At 48.2% G+C, this 23,139-nt stretch overlaps 2 protein-coding genes across 2 annotated transcripts; both read left to right on the top strand.

Moving 5' to 3' along the window:
- Nucleotides 1-264: 264 nt before the first annotated feature.
- Nucleotides 265-16,317, top strand: LOC114773290 (multiple epidermal growth factor-like domains protein 9). Its single transcript, XM_028965815.1, has 6 exons — nucleotides 265-753; nucleotides 2,233-2,431; nucleotides 10,974-11,113; nucleotides 11,504-11,653; nucleotides 13,758-14,027; nucleotides 15,162-16,317. Exons 1-6 carry the CDS (start codon nucleotides 636-638, stop codon nucleotides 15,617-15,619), a joined length of 1,335 nt encoding a protein of 444 aa, XP_028821648.1. The 5' UTR covers nucleotides 265-635; the 3' UTR covers nucleotides 15,620-16,317.
- Nucleotides 16,318-16,467: 150 nt separating this feature from the next.
- LOC114773291 (uncharacterized) lies at nucleotides 16,468-19,771 on the top strand. The gene is made up of 4 exons (XM_028965816.1): nucleotides 16,468-17,393; nucleotides 17,867-17,885; nucleotides 17,980-18,072; nucleotides 18,699-19,771. Exons 1-4 carry the CDS (start codon nucleotides 17,229-17,231, stop codon nucleotides 19,139-19,141), a joined length of 720 nt encoding a protein of 239 aa, XP_028821649.1. The 5' UTR covers nucleotides 16,468-17,228; the 3' UTR covers nucleotides 19,142-19,771.
- The last annotated feature ends 3,368 nt before the right edge of the window (nucleotides 19,772-23,139 follow it).

Genomic DNA, 23,139 nt, shown 5'->3' with positions numbered 1-23,139 from the left:
TACAGGACAGGACATAATTTCGTTGATATTCGAAAAGAAATAAATCAAAAGTGACTGGCAGAAGTGGAATGTAACAACATACCATTTCATATACAATAATATACAATATGAAATAGCTACTGCAGACTATAAAATGTTTGTTCGAAGCATTTTCTAACGTTTTCTTGTAATTTTTATCTCAGTTGCCAGTGGTGGGATACACTTCCCAACATTATTCCAACACTCGATCTTGTGCCATGTTGCAGGGGAGATAAATAAAGAAATAAGGAACCACTGTGACCAGCCTGACACATGCCGATTGGCAAATCAGACGCCAGTGCGTCGGCCCCGCCCTCCTGTGCGATTGGTCCAGGTTCCCGTCACTCAGCGCACCGGCCCCGCCCCCCAGTGCGATTGGCCCGCCGGCCCGTCACTCAGCGCGCCGGTCCCCGTCACGGGAGGTGGAATCGGACCAAACACCTTGCAGAGGCGCCGCGGCCATTCAGAAAAGAGAGGTCGGCCTCCGCAGACATGGTGGAGTAGGACGCGTCTCCGGCGCACTCGGGAGTATCTTTTCTTTTTACACCACCGTCGCTAATCTTTTTATTTCCTGGAACGCGGAGGAGGAGAGCCCTTGATGGAGAGCTGAGGCGGACATGCGCCGCCTGCCCTGCATGATGTTCGCATCCCCGGCGCTGCAGCTCATCCTGTTCATCGCGCCGCGCGTCATCTCCACCGATGTCCCCTTCCCCGGGCCGACGGACAGCTTCCAAGGTGAGGCCACCTGAGAACCTCTGCACGCATGGATGGATGGATGGATGGATGGATGGAGGCGTTAACCACAGCTCTGCACCTCTCAGCAAGGTGCACGGTGTTATACTGTGCCTTCACATCATATTTCATTCTAATATTTTCATTCCAAATAGATCTTATTAGAACATGTTTTTTTAATCATGACTGCCCTGGCCCTCCGGGCAATAAAATGAAAGTAAAAATGGTAGGCAGGACTTGTGTGGCATCATGACACCCCAGCGCAGAAAATTGCCCGGTTGACCCAAGCTCTCTCTCCAGCCGAATCAGGAGGATGGAAGCCTGAAGGACCGGGCTTGGTCACCCTGGGTGCCCTCTGACCTGTGAAGGGCATTAGGGCCGGCCTGTGGTGCTGATCGTAAACGGTGACCCCAGACTCTCCCCGGAAAGATCTCCTCCTAACCCCGTTTGCACAGATTTATGTTTTTGTCGGTCAGTCTGGGGAGGGGGTTCTTAAGCTGCTTAGAGCTCATGGATTATGGGTAATGCTGTTGTAATGGAGGATTATGGGTTGTGTAGTCTTCCTAAAAAGGCTGGCCTGCTGAGATGCAGGTGACCTCAGCGCGTGGACTGGTTCCAGTATAACGTTTTTTGTTTTCAACATAAACTCACTGAACTCCGAACCGTCCCGACGATTTATGCACAGGAACTCCATCAAGCCTCCATCAAGCCTCCATCAAGCCGCTGAGCTGATTTTTCACCAGAAGACACTAATCTTGTTAAACCAGATTGAAAAAAAAAAACAACAAAAGAGGGATCTGGGGCTGTGCGGTTTTCACCACGGTAAAATGTGTTGGATTTGAGTATATTTCTGACATTGTTTTACTGACGTGATCATGCCTCATGAATAACTGAATATATGTTGGAACCTGGAACAATGGAACCCTGTAATATTTAATCTATTTACCACCCAGTTTTGGAGTGACTTACAATCAGTAGTTACAGGGACAGTCCCCCCGTGGAGACACTCAGGGTTAATTGTCTTGCTCAGGGACACTATGGTAGTAAGTGGGATTTGAACCTGGGTCTTCTGGGTAGCCTAGCGGGTAACACACTCGCCTATGAACCAGAAGTCCCAGGTTCAAATCCCACTTACTACCATCGTGTTCCTGAGCAGGACACTTAACCCTAAATTGCTCCAGGGAGACTGTCCCTGTAACTACTGATTGTATGATGAGGATGGATGAGGGCGTCTGGTAAACGCCGTAAATGTTAAATGTAAAGTGGCCAAAAGCTCCGTACTTGTGAGCAGCGGCTATTTCAATATGTAGACCGCAGAAGCCCCGCCCCCTGCCGTAAATGCAGAAGGGATGTGTGGATTTAGTTCCATCACCCTCCATCTACACCGTTTATTACTGCGCTTAAACGTCTTACATCTGATGGACATTTTTAACCTACATTGATAACCTACATCTGTGGCGCGTAATCTGGGTCCTTTTACAGAACTCCCGTGTAACTGCAGCGGCGAGGGCGTCCAGGACCCCGAGGACTGTGACCCGGCCACCGGCCAGTGCTCCTGCCTGCCGGGCTACGCCGGCCTGCAGTGTGAGGAGTGCGAGGAGGCGCACTTCACCAACGGCACCAGCGGCTGCCTGCCCTGCGGCTGCGACTCCTTTGGGGCGGAGCACCAGTTCTGTGACAGGTGAGGGGCGATAGAACAGATCTTTTAACAATACACGGAACACGGCCATTATTATATAGCGGGGGCGGGACACAGCAAGGAGACATTCCTACCGATAATCACAGATGAAAAGTTCGAATCCCGATCTGCCAAGGCGCCACCGAGGTCCCCTTGATGAAGGTCCCGTCCCCACACGCTGGTCCCCGGGCGCCTGTCATGGTGCCCACTGCTCACCAAGGGTGACGGTTAAATACAGAGGACGCGGGTGCCGTGCTGCAGTATCTCACAATGACAATCACGTCACTTTCAAGAGAATCATGGTAATCATGCAAACATGGAACTCTGGTCAATCGTACAAGATTATGAAATGCGGTTTTTGTTGCAATCTTGATAAAATTGAAACTCTATAATATTTCGCGAATAAATCGCACATTTGGTGCATCATTACATCCCTATTATATAGCTTATAAAAGGCTTCTGTCTTAATATACGTAACAAGTTAATACATTTCTGTAGCTTTTTAATTCCATTCTTACATGAACTGATTCAGGTTGAAGAAGATTCTAGAAACGTGATAATTGGCACAATATCATAGTCCTAACGGTGCAATAACAGCGCCAGTCTGAAACAGGAGCTGCTGCTGATATCCAAACGCTGGTAAATGAAGTCAGCGCCATAAACACAGAGAGTCAACATGCGGAGGTCACGGGGTCACCTGACGCCTCGGGCTACCTGGACACACACACTCACAGTCCAGTACTGCAGTCACATGGTTTGATCCTGATCTCGGCACCTTCAGGCCTTGCTATGAAGATTTCCCCCGGCATACTGAGCGTGGGCGTGGCTGCTTCCGGTGGGGGCGGGGACTCGCCATGGGGGTTAAGGGTCGTGAAATCGAGGTGTCGAGGTGAAGATGCTGATTGCCACGGGGCACGTGGGGCCTGGTCGGGTTTCAGCGAGAGGGGAAAGGGCGGTGAGAGACCAGTCGTGCTTTCGGGGGGGTTTCATTTCAGGGGTTGCATGTGGTTGCAAGCTTGTTCCTTAATGACAAGGACATTGTCCCGAAAATTCTTAATATACATCAAAACAATACATTTTGCACAATAAAACACACAATCTGATAATGCATTCCAAAATGAGGCAAGAGTTGGTCTAATTTTAACAAGCTTTCATGCACCGGGGGTCTGGATATGACGGCGATCTTCAGGGGATTAAGCCATCAGAGCCTCCACCGACCTCCTCCGTACATGAGCAGCTGTTTGAAAGTGAGACATGACCCGGGGACCTCAGTTTCTAATGACGTCAGGGTTGTTGTTCACTGTTTATATTTGAATAAATGTTTTGAAATGCAACATTAATAATAAATGTTAATAGAAAGGCATTAGACATAAATGATTGTTCTACAAACCAGGTCTATAGTTACATCAAATGTTTACAATTACAAATGTTATTTAATTGAATCTTGACAATCGAGGCCTTGAATGGAATCTTTGTATTGTTCTCCTTCAAAGTGATTGTAACCTTTTTCAAAAGAAAACGACTGTGACTGAGTTGATAAAACACTGAAAACTGACATTTACTTATTCACTGTCGGTTTGTATTGCAGTAGAACAATAATGTCAGTTTTGTACCTTCCGTCACTGCAGTGAAATTAGACATTTTGTTCTGAAAAGTTACTCGTGGTGACAGGCAGCCATCTTGGAAGAGAACAATTAAAACATTTCTTCTGCTCATTTTAGCCCATGTAGAAAATTTATGGCATGCATCGTGATGAATCGACATCGAGGCACTGATAATCGCAATCGAATCGAATCGCTGATTAGTATGTAGCTTCCAGGAAACCTGATGCAAGCTCGTTCACGTCAACATGCCAACGAACAGGGACTAGGGGACAATGATGTCACCATGGTGACACATTACGGATGAGAGGCTGGGAGAAATATGGACTTCTGCTGAATTCTGCCTGGTTGGAAAGGAGAAGGACATTTTTTTTTGTCTGTGGCATATTCTTGACATAACGACATGTGAACAAAATGCATATGTGTTACCACTGTAAATGTATTTTAATATTTCATTTTGCAAAGAAAGCAGAATTCCTACAGAGTGGTGAATCGCCGTGACCCTCTTTTCAGACCCGCTCTCTCCCCCAAGTAGCAAATCTGATTAGCCAGACCTCAGACCCTCACTGTAGTGTGTAGTTTTACAGCCAAGCATAGCGTGGTAATAGATGATTTGTCCGGTGTTCAGGACGTTGGTGGTTGAGCTGGGCGTTCGTGGTAATAGATGATTTGTCCGGTGTTCAGGACGTGGTGGTTGAGCTGGGCGTTCGTGGTAATAGATGATTTGTCCGGTGTTCAGGACGTGGTGGTTGAGCTGGGCGTTCGTGGTAATAGATGATTTGTCCGGTGTTCAGGACGTGGTGGTTGAGCTGGGCGTTCGTGGTAATAGATTATTTGTCCGGTGTTCAGGACGTTGGTGGTTGAGCTGGTAATAGATGATTTGTCCGGTGTTCAGGACGTTGATGGTTGAGCTGGTAATAGATGATTTGTCCGGTGTTCAGGACATTGGAGGTTGAGCTGGTAATAGACGATTTGTCCGGTGTTCAGGACGTTGGTGGTTCAGCTGGGCGTTCGTGGTAATAGATGATTTGTCCGGTGTTCAGGACGTTGGTGGTTGAGCTGGTAATAGATGATTTGTCCGGTGTTCCAGATGTTGGTGGTTGAGCTGGTAATAGATGATTTGTCCGGTGTTCAGGACATTGGAGGTTGAGCTGGTAATAGACGATTTGTCCGGTGTTCAGGACGTTGATGGTTGAGCTGGTAATAGATGATTTGTCCGGTGTTCAGGACATTGGAGGTTGAGCTGGTAATAGACGATTTGTCCGGTGTTCAGGACGTTGGTGGTTCAGCTGGGCGTTCGTGGTAATAGATGATTTGTCCGGTGTTCAGGACGTGGTGGTTGAGCTGGGCGTTCGTGGTAATAGATGATTTGTCCGGTGTTCAGGACGTTGGTGGTTGAGCTGGTAATAGATGATTTGTCCGGTGTTCCAGATGTTGGTGGTTGAGCTGGTAATAGATGATTTGTCCGGTGTTCAGGACATTGGAGGTTGAGCTGGTAATAGACGATTTGTCCGGTGTTCAGGACGTTGATGGTTGAGCTGGTAATAGATGATTTGTCCGGTGTTCAGGACGTGGTGGTTGAGCTGGGCGTTCGTGGTAATAGATGATTTGTCCGGTGTTCAGGACGTGGTGGTTGAGCTGGGCGTTCGTGGTAATAGATGATTTGTCCGGTGTTCAGGACGTTGGTGGTTGAGCTGGTAATAGATGATTTGTCCGGTGTTCCAGATGTTGGTGGTTGAGCTGGTAATAGATGATTTGTCCGGTGTTCAGGACATTGGAGGTTGAGCTGGTAATAGACGATTTGTCCGGTGTTCAGGACATTGGAGGTTGAGCTGGTAATAGACGATTTGTCCGGTGTTCAGGACGTTGATGGTTGAGCTGGTAATAGATGATTTGTCCGGTGTTCAGGACATTGGAGGTTGAGCTGGTAATAGACGATTTGTCCGGTGTTCAGGACATTGGAGGTTGAGCTGGTAATAGACGATTTGTCCGGTGTTCAGGACGTTGGTGGTTCAGCTGGGCGTTCGTGGTAATAGATGATTTGTCCGGTGTTCAGGACGTTGGTGGTTCAGCTGGGCGTTCGTGGTAATAGATGATTTGTGGTTGTGGTTGAGCTGGTAATAGACGATTTGTCCGGTGTTCAGGACGTTGGTAATAGATGATTTGTGATTGAGCTGGGCGTTCGTGGTAATAGATGATTTGTCCGGTGTTCAGGACGTTGGTGGTTGAGCTGGTAATAGATGATTTGTCCGGTGTTCCAGATGTTGGTGGTTGAGCTGGTAATAGATGATTTGTCGGGTGTTCAGGACATTGGAGGTTGAGCTGGTAATAGACGATTTGTCCGGTGTTCAGGACATTGGAGGTTGAGCTGGTAATAGACGATTTGTCCGGTGTTCAGGACGTTGATGGTTGAGCTGGTAATAGATGATTTGTCCGGTGTTCAGGACATTGGAGGTTGAGCTGGTAATAGACGATTTGTCCGGTGTTCAGGACATTGGAGGTTGAGCTGGTAATAGACGATTTGTCCGGTGTTCAGGACGTTGGTGGTTCAGCTGGGCGTTCGTGGTAATAGATGATTTGTCCGGTGTTCAGGACGTTGGTAATAGATGATTTGTGATTGAGCTGGGCGTTCGTGGTAATAGATGATTTGTCCGGTGTTCAGGACGTTGGTGGTTCAGCTGGGCGTTCGTGGTAATAGATGATTTGTGGTTGTGGTTGAGCTGGTAATAGATGATTTGTCCGGTGTTCAGGACGTTGGTGGTTGAGCTGGTAATAGATGATTTGTCCGGTGTTCAGGACGTTGGTGGTTGAGCTGGGCGTTTGTGGTAATAGATGATTTGCCCGGTGTTCAGGACGTTGATGGTTGAGCTGGTAATAGATGATTTGTCCGGTGTTCAGGACGTTGGTGGTTGAGCTGGGCGTTTGTGGTAATAGATGATTTGCCCGGTGTTCAGGACGTTGATGGTTGAGCTGGTAATAGATGATTTGTCTGGTGTTCAGGACGTGGTGGTTGAGCTGGTAATAGATGATTTGTCCGGTGTTCAGGACGTTGGTGGTTGAGCTGGGCGTTCGTGGTAATAGATGATTTGTCAGGTGTTCAGGACGATTGGTGTTAGAAATAACTCACATGAAAAGCTGAAACCTACCAAATGATGTTTATTGCATTGAAATGAATTAGTTTCACTGAAAAAAGATTTATCATTTAATCAAGACAGAAAGGTCAAATTTTGGTATTTTTGCCGGTACAGAAACGGAACAAATTTCCTGCAAATATAAAAGGTAGCTCAGATTTGTTGATGTTGCCTCTCCCGCACACCCCCATACTGGATGGAACCCCAGACCATGATTTTTCCACCACCAAACCGCAGTGTTTTCTGGGTGAAGCTCTGATCCATGCGAGCTCCAGTAGGTCTCCTGCAATATTTGCACCGACTGTGGTGTAATTCAACAGAAGATTCATCTGAAAAATCCACCTTCTGCCACTTTTCCATCCTTTTAGCAGGCCGTGGGCCTTGGCAAATGCCACATGGTTTTTCACGGTTGTTAGTGGTGGCTTCTGGCCACTTATTCCACCATGGAGACCATTTCGAGACTGTTCTGGTTGACACCGGGACTTCAGGTGACCAGGTCTCGTGGAGCTCTGCTGCAGTGGGAAATGGGCTGGCCTTGGATTTTCGAGCCAACATACGGTCCTCTCGTCTTGCAGTTACCTTGCGGGGTCTTCCTGGGCTTGTCAAAAACGTCCCCAGTCTCTTCAAATCTTTTTTTTTTTTAATCCTCTGTACTTGACGCTGAGACACATTGAAGGTGTCTGCCACATCAGCAGTGGATCTGGTCTTCAGCCTCTTGATAATCAACACTTTAGTCTCAGGGTGAACGTGAGGCATGTTTGCAGAGGTCTAGTTGCAGTTGATGTGAAGCTCTAGTGGGGTTCTGGGCTTCTTTTTACACACACCTGAGACCTCATTGATCCATTATTAGTCACAGTGAAGCTCATATGACAAGGACACAACACATATGTCTTAAAAAAAATTGACTAGAAAAAGTTTTAGGTTATTATACATATAAGATTATCTTAAATATAAGTATAAACCAATGTGAAAATATGAAGCCATTCAGGGCTATGGTTTATTAATTTATTATAATGTAATCTGGAGGTATTAAAAATCACTCTTTAATGAAGTGTGTGGGTGGAATGCTGATGGATCTGTACATCCACGGCCTCGACCGTCTTTGCCAGTTCAACTCAACACGCCTGATACGAGTATTCCATCCGTGGCCGTCGAGAAGCGCGGCAGTAGTTCCTGAAGCTTTGGTTGCCGCGGCGACCGCAGGCGGCATCGCCATGGCAGCGGAGGAGGGCCCGGCCGTTGTGTAACACTGACCTAGTTAGCATGCAGCCGGCCCGCCCCCGGGACGGTGAAAGATTCATGAGGCTCCCCGCCTCGCCAGGAGGGCGTTGTGTAATGCTCGTTCTCGTCTCGCGTGGACTCGCCATTCGTTCAGCCTGCGTGCGTCCCCAACACAGAGTGCAAATGCAGCGCTGTCATGAATATAAGACTCCCGGCCCGCCGGTCTACTCAACATCTAGTCGTGGGAGGATGGATTTTACCCTTTTAGATCTAATCTGTAGCACGAACAAGTGACAGGTAGACGCAACTTGACATGTAGGACGGTCCTGCACGATCATGTGAATTAGGGGCAGGAGTTGCAGGATGACGGAGGAGGAGCCGTGCTTGTTACTACGGTTTTTCCGTGTGACGAAGGATTATTATTTTGTGAAATTCGTTCCATCACGGAATCCTGCAGCCGCCGCTCGCCGCCTCCTCGTGTTTGTGAGTGAAAGCCTGGGAGGGTTGTATGTCACCGTCCTGTCCCATCATGCCTCACTTCCCAGACTGTCGTCATGGCAACACGGGTCCATGGGTCCATGCACACGCACGTACATGCTAACCACAAAATGGTCACCAGTTGTTGTTGCCCGTGCATGCAGACACGCACGCACACACACACACACACACACACACACACACACGCGCAGTTTATTCAGTGTTGATGTTTGATTGTAGCTGCTGCACGTTCCTTTTTGATGAAGAGCCCCGGAAACACACACACACACACACACACCAACACACACACACCCAGACTGTATATTCAGATTGGGGGCCGTATCGATTAGTGGAAGCTCTACGTCCTCCGGGGATAAAGAACGCGCCCGCCACGCCTTTTCTAATTGATGCTCAGTTCCGCTGCCACGGCAGGATCAGTACGGCATGAAAACCGTCGGTCACCTTCTACAGTTGTGCTATTGTGTAAAAAAGGTGCGTCTGTGTAAAGCAGACCCCACACCGCCTGCGTTCAGATTTACCACAAAAACGTGTTACCGTGAAACCAACACTATACAGCATGGATGGAGCCGCAAAGTGTTGCGCATAACGCGTCACGTTACAATTTCTACATGTTCGTAAGGAAATAAAGTCGCTCCCTCCCCATCTGCCTTCATGCCAAAAGCAGGGAAATGTCGGAACAGAGGACATTGCTATAAGAATGGAGATGTGAAACGAGGTGGGATGTTTCTGGTGGAAGCTGCAGCGGTCGTATAGGTCCTGTCCCTTTTTAAAGACCCGGGGTGTCGTCATTCCCTCGGTTATCCATCATTCGCGGCGGCGGGTGGGGGTGGGACGGGGCTTTTTATGGTACGGGGGGCGCGGTGTGTACACCGCCTCGCGGCCTGGACCTTCACTTCACCTCAAAATGCCAGCTGGACATTCGTGTCTTTAATCTTTAACATCCAAATGAACGTACCATTTCAAACAGCAACGTTCATTTACGGCGTTTACCAGGCGCCCTTATCCAGAGCGACTTACAGTCAGTAGTTACAGGGACAGTCCCCCCCTGGAGACACTCAGGGTTAAGTGTCTTGCTCAGGGACACGATGGTAGTAAGTGGGATTTGAACCTGGGTCTTCTGGTTCATAGTCAGTATTTACAGGGACAGTCCCCCCCTGGAGACACTCAGGGTTAAGTGTCCTGCTCAGGGACACCATGGTAGTAAGTGGGGTTTGAACCTGGGTCTTCTGGTTCATAGTCAGTATTTACAGGGACAGTCCCCCCCTGGAGACACTCAGGGTTAAATGTCCTGCTCAGGGACACCATGGTAGTAAGTGGGGTTTGAACCTGGGTCTTCTGGTTCATAGTCAGTATTTACAGGGACAGTCCCCCCCTGGAGACACTCAGGGTTAAGTGTCCTGCTCAGGGACACCATGGTAGTAAGTGGGGTTTGAACCCGGGTCTTCTGGTTCACAGTCAGTATTTACAGGGACAGTCCCCCCCTGGAGACACTCAGGGTTAAGTGTCTTGCTCAGGGACACGATGGTAGTAAGTGGGATTTGAACCTGGGTCTTCTGGTTCATAGTCAGTATTTACAGGGACAGTCCCCCCCTGGAGACACTCAGGGTTAAGTGTCCTGCTCAGGGACACGATGGTAGTAAGTGGGGTTTGAACCTGGGTCTTCTGGTTCATAGTCATTATTTACAGGGACAGTCCCCCCCTGGAGACACTCAGGGTTAAGTGTCCTGCTCAGGGACACCATGGTAGTAAGTGGGGTTTGAACCTGGGTCTTCTGGTTCATAGTCAGTATTTACAGGGACAGTCCCCCCCTGGAGACACTCAGGGTTAAGTGTCCTGCTCAGGGACACGATGGTAGTAAGTGGGATTTGAACCTGGGTCTTCTGGTTCATAGTCAGTATTTACAGGGACAGTCCCCCCCTGGAGACACTCAGGGTTAAGTGTCCTGCTCAGGGACACCATGGTAGTAAGTGGGGTTTGAACCTGGGTCTTCTGGGTCTACTAGCACCACGTGGGAAAAACTTCATAATTTCTATGTAATTTTTAATATTTGTGGCGTTTTTTCCGTTCCTGAATAACGGGCGTGTTCCTCCGCAGCTCCGGCGCGTGTGCGTGTAAAACCGGAGTGTACGGCCCCAAGTGTGACGAGTGCCACCCCGGCTTCTTCCGCTTCAGCAGCACCGGGTGCCAGCCGTGCCAGTGCAACAACCACACCAGCAGCTGCCACCCCCAGTCAGGTGGGTCCCCCACGACTCAGAAAAGGGTTCGGGCCAGACAACATTCAGGTTGGTACCATAGAAGGTCAGTGCGGGGACGGTCCCCTGGTGGTTCTTATTAGGGACGCGTGTGCAGGGTGCTAGTGCTGGGAAGATGGGACGCCCCCGTATTCACTACAGGAACAGTGACCTGACAGGAAGTCTATTCATGGTCTTCACCGTGATTATTCCTGATCTTCACGGTCCTGGATCACCGTCGTTCTACTTTCTGCTTTGGTGTCATGAAGATCATCTATGAACGTGTTGTGTAACTGAAGCGTTATTCTTTGGGGACAAAATGAATCGGTCAGTGTTCCATGTGGACATGTAAATGTGGTGCGGCGGAGTCACGCCCTCTGCTGTTTGTCTCAGGCGGATGTCTGGACTGCCAGGGTAACACCCACGGCCCCAAGTGTGAGGAGTGCCTTCCGAACTCGTACCGGCGGCCTGGCGAGGGGTCGACCGAATCCTGCGCGCCCTGCCCCTGCTCAGACCTCACGTCCTCCGGAAGCTGCCATGTCGGTGAGTCGCCAGGCTCTCAATTACAAACACCTGTAATGGAGAGGGACAGAGGGAGGGACACAGAGACAGAGAGAGGGAGACAGAGAGAGGGACAGAGGGACAGAGGGAGGGACACAGAGACAGAGAGAGGGAGACAGAGGGACAGAGAGAGGGACACAGAGACAGAGAGATGGACAGAGACACAGAGAGAGGGAGACAGAGGGAGGATGACAGAGAGAGGGACAGAGGGACAGAGGGAGGGACACAGAGACAGAGAGAGGGAGACAGAGGGACAGAGAGAGGGACACAGAGACAGAGAGATGGACAGAGACACAGAGAGAGGGAGACAGAGGGAGGAAGACAGAGAGAGGGACAGAGGGAGGGACACAAAGACAGAGAGAGGGAGACAGAGGGAGGAAGACAGAGAGAGGGACAGAGGGACAGAGAGAGGGACACAGAGACAGAGAGATGGACAGAGACACAGAGAGAGGGAGACGGAGACAGAGGGAGGAAGACAGAGAGAGGAAGAGAGACAGAGAGGGACAAAGAGAGAGAGCGAGAGGGGGTAAGTTGGTTGGAGAAGCAACCCTGCAATTGGTCCAACCTGCACACCAACCATCATGTGTGACCCACTGGTGGCTGCAGGTTCATCTAATGGACATTTTTGTCAAGATAAAACGGGAAAGTAAACATTGTCTTCACTTTTCCATTTTTTCCCATATATATATATATATTGGGTGGTAGTGACCTAACGGGTAACACACTCGCCTACGAACCAGAAGACCCAGGTTCAAACCCCACTTACTACCATCATGTCCCTGAGCAGGACACTTAACCCTGAGTGTGTCCAGGGGGGGACTGTCCCTGTAACTACTGGTTGTATGTCGCTCTGGATAAGGGCGTCTGGTAAATGCTGGAAATGTGTGTGTGTGTGTGAGTATGTGGTGTGTATTTGTGTGTGTATGTGTGTGTGAGAGTGTGTGTGTGTGGATATGTGGTGTGTGTGTGAGTATGTGGTGTGTGATTATGTGGTGTATGTGTGTGTGTATGTGGTGTGTGTGTGAGTATGTGGTGTGTATGTGGTGTATGTGTGTGAGTATGTGGTGTGTATGTGGTGTATGTGTGTGAGTATGTGGTGTGTATGTGGTGTATGTGTGTGAGTATGTGGTGTGTATGTGTGTATGTGGTGTATGAGTGTGTGTATATGTGGTGTGTGTGTGTGTATGTGTGAGTATGTGGTGTGTGTGTGTGTGTGTGTGTTTGGATGACTGTACAGCCTGTAAATGAAGAGCATGTACCGTGTATGTACCTTGTAGTATTAATTTCGGGGTGCAGGGTCATGTGAGCCCAGCGCTTCTACTGGGAACGTGAATATTTTAGACCTGATCCCCAGCACGACGTGGCCGTTCACTTGTATTATATATTTACAATATTTATAAAAATATGGCTTTTAATGTGCCGTCTGGATGTAGACCGGCTGAGCGGAGGGTTTGGACGCTAAATCCGGCTGATCTTCATCTTCAGCAGCACGTCCACCCTGGATTCTGTAGAACACACACGAGTCCGAGGTCGGCTCACAACTAAATTCACTATTAAACCGCATGTCCGGTACAACCTGTCCCGTAATAAAAGCGGTAATAAAAGTGTTCACTTCCCAACTATGTCTTTGTCTCCACACTTAGTTAAACCCGAATTCCGTCAGTTCGGCTGCCTGCGTGGTTTCCACCGGCGTCGATCCAGGATCAGCTGTAGCCACGTTGCCATGGAGCCGTGCGCTGGGACTGTGGCGCCACCTAGTGGCAGGAACTACATTTACATTTTACATTTACGGCATTTACCAGACGCCCTTATCCAGAGCGCCTTACAGTCAGTAGTTACAGGGACAGTCCCCCCCTGGACACACTCAGGGTTAAGTGTCCTGCTCAGGGACACGATGGTAGTAAGTGGGGTTTGAACCTGGGTCTTCTGGTTTGTAGGCGAGTGTGTTACCCGCTAGGCCACTACCCTCACCTGTAAAAATGAACTGCTGTCACCACACTGACTGTCACTTTGTCACTTGACTGGCTGAACACTTGACTCTGTGTGTGTGTGTGTGTGTGTGTGTGTGTGTGTGTGACCCCTACAGACCCCCGTGGGAACGCCGCGTGTGACGAGTGTAAGGCGGGCTTCTCCGGTGCCACCTGCGCCCGCTGCGCCGACGGCTTCCACCGCTCCGGGGGGGCGTGTGCGCCCTGCGAGTGCCACGGCAACGCCGACCCTCGCTCAGCGCCGCGCCTCTGCCACCCCGACAGCGGCCGCTGCCTGAGCTGCGCCAACCACACGGCCGGGCAGCACTGCGAGCTCTGCGCCCCGGGGTACACGGGCGACGCCCGCACGCACAACTGCACCCTCAGGGGTAGGTCCCCCGGCGTGGGACACTTGTGTCACTATTGTCACATCGAGTCCGTCTTCACCGAAGTAACCAGACAGAAACAGGAGGTGCCTGCATGATGATGTTCTAGACAGACAGACAGATGGACAGAGAGACAGACAGACAGACAAACGGACAGACAGATGGACAGAGAGAAGGACAGACATTAAGACAGACAGATGGACAGAGAGAAAGACAGACAGACAAACGGACAGACAGATGGACAGAGAGAAGGACAGAAATACAGACAGACAGACAGACATAAAGACAGACAGATGGACAGAGAAAAGGACAGAAAGACAAAGACAGACAGATGGACAGAGAAAAGGACAGATGGACAGAGAAGGACAGAAAGACGGACAGAGAGAAGGACAGAAAGACAAAGACAGACGGACAGACAGAGAGAAGGACAGAAAGACAAAGACAGACAGACAGACATAAAGACAGACAGATGGACAGAGAAAAGGACAGAAAGACAAAGACAGACAGATGGACAGAGAGAAGGACAGAAAGACAAAGACAGACAGATGGACAGAGAGAAGGACAGAAAGACAAAGACAGACGGACGGACAGAGAGAAGGACAGAAAGACAAAGACAGACAGATGGACAAAGAGAAGGACAGAAAGACAGACAGACAGACATAAAGACAGACAGATGGACAGAGAAAAGGACAGAAAGACAAAGACAGACAGATGGACAGAGAGAAGGACAGAAAGACAGACAGAGAGAAGGACAGAAAGACAAAGACAGACAGGTGGACAGAGAGAAGGACAGAAAGACAGACAGACAGACATAAAGACAGACAGATGGACAGAGAAAAGGACAGTAAGACAGACAGACAGACAGACAGACAGATAAACAGAAAGACACACACACGTACCTTCTTTCTTTCGATAGTGAGGGAAACGGATCATCAGTGTAATTAGTGTTTATTCATGCCTCATACCGGTCGGAATTCCGCTGGCATTCCTCCTCCAGCTTCCACAGTAACATGCCATCTTGTGAAGGAATTAGGTGGGCTGCACCAAAACCGATACTGATACCGGCTAGAACAACACGGGCGCCGTTCTGGCTGCTGGTTCTAATCCGCGTCCTCCTGTGTCAACTTCTCTTCTCAGCGCGGCCGGTTCCATCCACCACGGCGGAGGCGAGAACGAGCCCGGCAGGTCCGCCCACGTCCTCCACCATCCGAAACTCCACCGGCGCCGGCTCCACCCCGGCCACGCGGGCCCTGCTCACCAGCCTGGGAAGCCCCACCCGCAACTCCACCGCGGCGGCCCTGTCGGTGGTGTCCTGGACCCAGTTCAATGTGATCCTTCTGGCCGTCATCATCGCGGTGGTGGTGCTCCTGATGGGGTTCGTGGGCGCCGTCTACACCTACCGCGAGTACCGCAACCGCAAGCTCAACGCGCCCTTCTGGACCATCGAGCTGAAGGAGGACAACATCAGCTTCAGCAGCTACCATGACAGCATCCCCAATGCTGATCCCTCAGGGCTCCTCGAGGAGGAGCAGTGCCCGGTGGCGACCAATGGCCAACTGGCACTCAGCGCCTCGGCAAACATGTATAAGGTGTGAGAAACCGAGGAACCTTGAGGAACGATCCTGGCTGAACATGCAGAGGGAACAACGTCTACAAGGTCTTGAGTGAAGAATCCAGCCAGATAGGCCCACCTGGTCATGGCCTTATATCATGCAGGACACCATTTTACTTTATCGTCCTTATTCATTGTCCATGTCCTTGGAGGAACCTGGACTGACCATCTGAACTTTACAGTCATGGTGTAGGTTCTCGAACTTCTCACCACCTCTCAGCTCCATCAACATCCAGACTGACAGCTCTGTACCAAACGGCCTCTACTTATCCTCCATGAGATGAAGACACTTACACTTTTTTATTGCTGTTCCGGTGTTCTGGTCCTGTCCCAATTTTTTTTATCCGCGAGACACATTCCTCTCCGTAGCTCGGATGTGGTCTGATCAGACTGGTCGGAAATCTGTACAGGCTTTCTCTGATGGAGGAGATCCATCACCTGACTGTTTACAGCCATGAAAGACCATCGCGTCTTCTTCTGACCATACGAAGCATAATAGAAGAAGGACATTGTTGTAAATAGACTCTGCGAGCGTTTCTGTAAATAAGATGATGAAGATGTACAGACGGTTGGTGGTTTCACTAGTTTACTGGACGTCCTCCAGGGCGTGAACGTACGAGTTGATACCATGTATCTTTGTACAGAATTCACGATTCAATAAAACACGGTCCATTCTGTTCATTCTGAGGAAGTGTCTCTTTTCCTGGAGCACGTACTGGCCAATAGGGGGCGTCAGAGGCAACCTGACGTGGGTCACGTGACCAATACCAAACCAGACAGAAACTGGACAGGCAGACTAACCCTCTTTTAATGAGCAACGAGCATGACAACACGAGCCAAATCCAGAACACCAGAACTAAGCATGGAAGGGGCTGCTGGAACATTCCTGGTATAATATCCAGCACGGTGTACCCTGGAACACCTGAGGGTCCTCAGAGTCTGGACCATGAAGGGTCCTCAGAGTCTGGACCATGAAGGGTCCTCAGAGTCTGGACCATGAAGGGTCCTCAGAGTCTGGACCATGAAAGGTCCTCAGAGTCTAGACCATGAAGGGTCCTCAGAGTCTGGACCATGATGAGTCCAGACATGCAAGGTACTCATCTGGTGGTCTGGTGTGTTGCCGGTTTGAATCCCTGCAGGGTGATGGATAAATACAGTTGAGGGTCCTCAGAGTCTGGACCATGATGAGTCCAGACATGCAAGGTACTCATCTGGTGGTCTGGTGTGTTGCCGGTTCGAATCCCTGCAGGGTGATGGATAAATACAGTTGAGGGTCCTCTGAGTCTGGACCATGAAGGGTCCTCAGAGTCTGGACCATGAAGGGTCCTCAGAGTCTGGACCATGAAGGGTCCTCTGAGTCTGGACCATGAAGGGTCCTCAGAGTCTGGACCATGATGAGTCCAGACATGCAAGGTACTCATCTGGTGGCCTGGCGGGTTGCCGGTTCGAATCCCTGCAGGGTGATGGTTAAACACAGTAGGACCATTCAGCAGCCTGCATGCTGCTCCGCCACGGTGGCGCGTGTCTCGGCCCCTCCCACCGGCGCCGATAAATAGGCGGGGCGTCGCGCCGGGAGCGCGCATTCTGACGACATGTCGGCGCTGACGGACGTGCAGTGCGAGCAGCCGCTGGTGAAGCCCCCGCCACCACAGCGCGGCTCCGCGGAGCGCCGGGCGTGCGTGTCGCTTGTCGCCGGCGGCTTCCTGCTGCTGGCCGGCGCGACGCTGGCGCTGCTGCTGGTTCGAACCCAGCGAGAGGTAAATATTACTACAATAACCTTATTACCAGCAGCATCATCACTTCTCGTCTCCTCTTTTGGGGGACCACGCCCACCTAAAAACCGGGCAGTTTATTATATCCACCTTTCTGTTATTACATCCTCCATTTTAATTGTAATAAGTGAATTGGGGCCCTGGGAGAAAGTTGATATTTTTACCAGATCCAGACCTCAGTGGTGCCCTGGCGGGTCAGGACTCGAACCTGCAACCTGCAGCCTTGTTTGTCGTGATTGGTTGCCACCACTGTCCCTGTGTACAGTAAAGAAAGAGACAAGTGAGCACATGCAGCTGGGTAATATGGGGATTTGAGCAGATCTGAAGTTCTGATCAGGGCGTTGCAGACGTGCAAATAGAGCAAATAAGCGTGCAAAAGTGACCAGGCATGGCTGCAGGAGGAAAATATGATGCTCGCTGAGAAGCACAGTTATTAAATTCATATCTTCTGTTTGCAGGTGTTAAACGTGGAGTCTGGTAATTATTACTGGTTTTTCATTATCACGGTTTGTAATAAGTAGTGATTATTGCGGCTGCTATAAATGTATATATATATATTCTCCTTTTAAAGTGCAAAGTGCACATGAAGATCAGGAGCAGCGGGAGTTCCCTGGCACCAGGCAGACGGGTGGAGATCAGCACAAGCCCTTCGCCCGCCTCTCAGGTAAGGGCTGAAACGGAGACGCCGAGGAGACCGCGCCAGGTCCTGGTCCAAATGCCGTGGAGCAGGAGACTGGGGCTTTTTCGGCAGAGGTCGGGTTGTGGGACCAGCATCGGTCGGCTGATGGTCTAGATGTTCTATGAGATGTGAGAGCTGTGACAGCATGTCTCTGTAGGTAACGTGGGGGTCTTTGAAGGTCCTAACATCTCCAAATAAAATGCTCCAACTTGCTGATCCAGTTGGGTGGCACAGATTCATTAAAATAGCACCAAGATTGGAGGTTTTGGTGAATGTTCTGTGGATTTTGTAATTTACCGCCTACCTAAACGGTGGTCCCTGATGGCGGTGTCCTCTTTCAGCAGGACAAAACGGGTTCTAGAATGATCTGAAGAACTGAACAATGATGTTGAGGTGGTCATGAGGTCAACACCCATTACCGCTTAAAAGGAATTATGAGGTTAATGAGGTTTAAATACGCTGCGTATTGACGTAAATTCATTAGCTGCCGATTCCTTTGATGTGGTCAAGGAAGCAGAAGTGAGGGTCACGTGATGTCGCTTGCACAATGCAAGTGACCTCACGTTTCTTCCTTCATGCTCACAACTTGCTGCCGTCTTGTTCTGTTCTAGTGGCGATGGCCAGTGGCACAAAGCTGCCCGGCAACAGCCCTCTGCCTTGGAACGTCCTGCCATCATCGGAGTGGTCCCACGACATGTACAACAAAAGCGAGTGTGCCGTCATCATCCCGGTGAGCGGCCTGTACGCCATCAACCTGCAGATTACCTACCGAAGCACGCCGCACCTCGACCACCCAGACAGCTTCATCGTCCTGAAGAACGAGGTGAAGAAGCAGTTGGTCCGTTACCAGCCTGGGCGCAACGTGACAATCCTGACCGCCATGGACACCGTCCCCAACACGGACGTGTGGATGAAGACCATTCACAGCCAAATCACCTTGTTCTTGGGCGAGGGGGACAAACTGCAGGTGGTGGTCAGTCATCCCAACCTGGTGGACCTTGGGGGTCAAGCGCAAACAAAATCCTTTTGGGAGCTGGCCTTCCTCTACGCCTGAATCTCTGTTGCCGTAGAAACAGTGCACAGGCCAAAAACGCATAGCAAATGGCAAAAGTTAAAAAAAAAAAAGGTTTGTGAATAAGGTTGTAAGAATTTAAATGTTTCATCATTGCTGTTTATCGTCCACAGCGACGTACACTGAGGGAATATAACCTTTGCTAGCCATAGAAAGAAAGTAACTCCGTATGAAGCTTTACATTTGTTTTTGACAAGATTTACAATGAGAGTAAAAAAAAAAAAAAAATGCCTTCATTCCAAACCCTGGACGTTCCTAACAGATCATGGCAGAAGGATCTTTACTGTAACTGTCATGTCAACACTGACATAATTATACCAGGAGAAGTTCTCAGACTAATATCGGCCACTAAATAATTTAATATTTTCTACGTTATAGTATTTATATGAAATGATATGAATTATGTTTTATGACACTTTTATTGAACTTTTTTTGGTCTCTGTCTTTTGGCCTGCTCCCTCTGCCGGGCGGGAAAAGAAAACTAAACTGATGTCCTCTTAATAATAAAGTGCCGCATAACTGCTCTGCAATGAAATCATCTGCTTTACATGAATATTTGTTACTGTGCTCAGGTATACCAAGTACTAAATAAACAACGTGTTCATAATTCTATTTTGAGTCTCATGTATTAAAATATTTTTAAAAATCAGTCAAAATGTGGTCCTGTGGTCAAATTAGTTGTGCTGTCTCAGGAAATGACATCAGTGGTTTCTGGCGGCCTGTCTTAATTTTAGTCACTTTAATCAATGAAAGTTGTATATTAGTCACCTTTTCTAGTAATGCATTTATTTACACTACATTTACAGCATTTTCCAGACGCCCTTATCCAGAGCGACTTACAGTCAGTAGTTACAGGGACAGTCCCCCCCTGGAGACACTCAGGGTTAAGTGTCTTGCTCAGGGACACAATGGTAGTAAGTGGGGTTTGAACCTGGGTCTTCTGGTACATAGGCGAGTGTGTCTACTACCACCCTAGAATGTGTTCTAGAATACACATCATATATGATTTTTTTAATTGAATGTAATCAGTTTTGAAGTTGAAGTTGAGCTTTATTGGAATTTCAGCTATATGTTATACGGTGCGTAGTGAAAGGAAATAACGTTCCTCCGGAACCTGGTGCTACATGGAACGTTTGAACAATTAGACAACGTTACATACTGACATAAAGTGCACGTGTGTGACACAGACAAACTGGGCAACATGAAGTACAACCAGGGGACACTGACAGTGCAACGAAAAAATGAGACAAATAATGAATTAATGAAATGAATAATAAATGTGCAAAATAAAATAGTGCAAATATTGATGTGCATAATAGATAATATTACAATATAACAGGGGTAGTGTGAGTGAGTGTGTGCATGAGTGTGTCTGTCCCTCAGCTGGTCAGTCCCTCTGTAGAAGGTGGTGAGAATGGATGGTGGGAGATGGGCTTTCCTTAGTCTCCACAGGAGTAGAGACGCTGCTGGGCTTTCTTGGCTGTTGAGATTTCAGGAGAGGTTCTCCTCTAGATGAACACAGAGGAACCCCGTGTTCTTGACGATCTCCACACAAGATCCGTCGATGTTCAGTGAAGAGTGGTCCCTCCGTTGTCTTCTGAAGTCAACAATCATCTCCTTCGTTTTTGTCCACGCTCAGAAACGATTGATGACCTTACACCAGTCCGCCAGTCGTTGCGCCTCCTCTCTGTACGCTGACCCATCGTTCTTGATCAAGTATCAGTTGTATTTTGAAGACTTTAGATGCATTTGATTGATTTGCAGGTCTCTATGACACTCCTATTAATTTTGTATTGCTTTTCATGGTTATTAATATATAATATTATTTAATTTATTCACTGTGTTTATATAATATGACAATTTTTTATATAACCAGACAATTCTGAGAGATCGTGACTCCACTCTGAGATTAAGCAACGGCGAGCTTTTCACCTGACCAGCCTTGTACTGTGTGATAAAAAAAAAAAAAGTGAAATGATTGTCACATGTGATACACAGCAGCACAGCACACGATGCACACAGTGAAATTTGTCCTCTGCATTTAACCATCACCCTGAGTGAGCAGTGGGCAGCCATGACAGGCGCCCGGGGAGCAGTGTGTGGGGACGGTGCTTTGCTCAGTGGCACCTCAGTGGCACCTTGGCGGATTGGGAATCGAACCGGCAACCTTCTGATTACGGGGCCGCTTCCTTAACCGCTAGGCCACCACTGCCCCTGATGGAGGGCGGCCTTTTCTCGTGTCTCTTTTTTGACTCATTCGCTGTGCTGTTTGCCCTTTCATTCATTGTTGAACACGGCTGAAGGCCAAACTCAGTAGATCAGCACCTAATCTTGACTTAATCTCACAGCACAGCACATTGAGGCAATTATTATTAATGCTACTACACTCATTATGTAACTTAAAACACAGACACAGTTATGAAGAGGTGGGCTCAGCTCATGAATAAAATCACTATATCATAGAGTCACTCTTAGGCAAACAAGATAGCCAAACCCTGGTTGGCATCATCGTTGGCGTCACTTTGGATGCACCTACTCGTCATGGAGACTAAGATGAAGAATCCAACACAAGAAACATAATTCACATTTGTTGTAACAGGAGAAAGTGAAGTTTGATGAATCTGTGTTTTTTCCTCTTTTTACCATCATGGCGGCTTTGTTCACTATTGTCATCATCGTCAACCGCTTGATGAGATAGATGCTCATTAACATGAGTGAATTATATTTACTGTTGTGGCATTTATCCGATGCCTTAATTCAGAGGGTTAAGTCAGGGTTTAAGTGTCTTGTTCAGGAACGCAACGGTACTTAGTCTTCTGGTTCATAGGTGAGCGTGTTACCCACCACCAGCCCACCACAGTGAATGATGAGAAAGTGTTCAGAATAAACCTCCAGGACTGCTGGAAATGTCCCCGTTGTCTAACTGAAGGTGGTGGAGAGAAGAAAAGAGTGTGAAATGCTGCCATCACAGCAGCAGCTCCCTGATTTGCAGACATCATATATAAATGAGCAGGTGAGTTGTTGGACCTCTTGCTTGCGGAATCCCAGCGTTTTTCACGTCTCTGTGTAGCAGACAGGTAAAAAAAAAGTACAATACTAATACAGCTAAGATGGTGATTCAATCAAAATGTACAATGTTTGTCCATGAGATTTTTAAATGGGACAGTTAAACAGGAGACCAAGTACAATTTAATGGATTTTAATGGAACTAAAACCAAGAGTCAAACACTGGAAATACTGCGGAGCACTGCCTAAAAATCAGCATGAATCATAATCTATTCAACTAGTTATAGGAGGCTGGTCAATCATAACCTATACATAGGAAATTACTCGACTAGTTATGAGGCTGGTCAAACATAACCTATAAATAGGAATTCTCTCAACTAGTTATAGGTGGCTGGTCAAACATAACCTATATAATTTACTCAACTAGTTATTGAATGCTGGTCAAGAATGTACTCAACTAGTTAGGAGGCAGTCCAAACATAACCTATATATAGGATGTACTCAACTAGTTATAGAAGACTGGTTAAGAATTTTCTCAACTAGTTATAGAAGGCTGGTCAATCATAACTTATTTATAGGAATTTACTCAACTAGTTATTGAAGGCTGGTCAAGAATTTACTTAGGTAGTTATAGTAGGCTGTTGAAACATAACCTATATATAGGAATTCACTCAACTAGTTATACAAGACTGGTTAAGAATTTACCTAACTAAGTTATAGAAGGCTGGTCAATCATGTGACCTGTATGTAGGCATTAACTCAACCAGTTATAGAATGCTGGTCAATCATAACCTATATATAGGAATTTACTCAATCAATTATAGAAGTCTGGTCAATCATAATCTATAAATAGGAATTTACTCAACGATTTATAGAAGGCTGGTCAGTCATAACCTGTATATAGGACTTTACTCAACTAATTATATACGGCTGGTCAAGAATTTACTGAACTGGTTATAGAAGGCTGGTTAATC

Source organism: Denticeps clupeoides, unplaced genomic scaffold (assembly GCF_900700375.1).
Source record: "Denticeps clupeoides unplaced genomic scaffold, fDenClu1.1, whole genome shotgun sequence".
In the NCBI taxonomy this organism is placed as follows: domain Eukaryota; kingdom Metazoa; phylum Chordata; class Actinopteri; order Clupeiformes; family Denticipitidae; genus Denticeps; species Denticeps clupeoides.
Note: the sequence above shows the minus strand (reverse complement) of the source record. Positions and strands in the feature narration are given on the sequence as shown.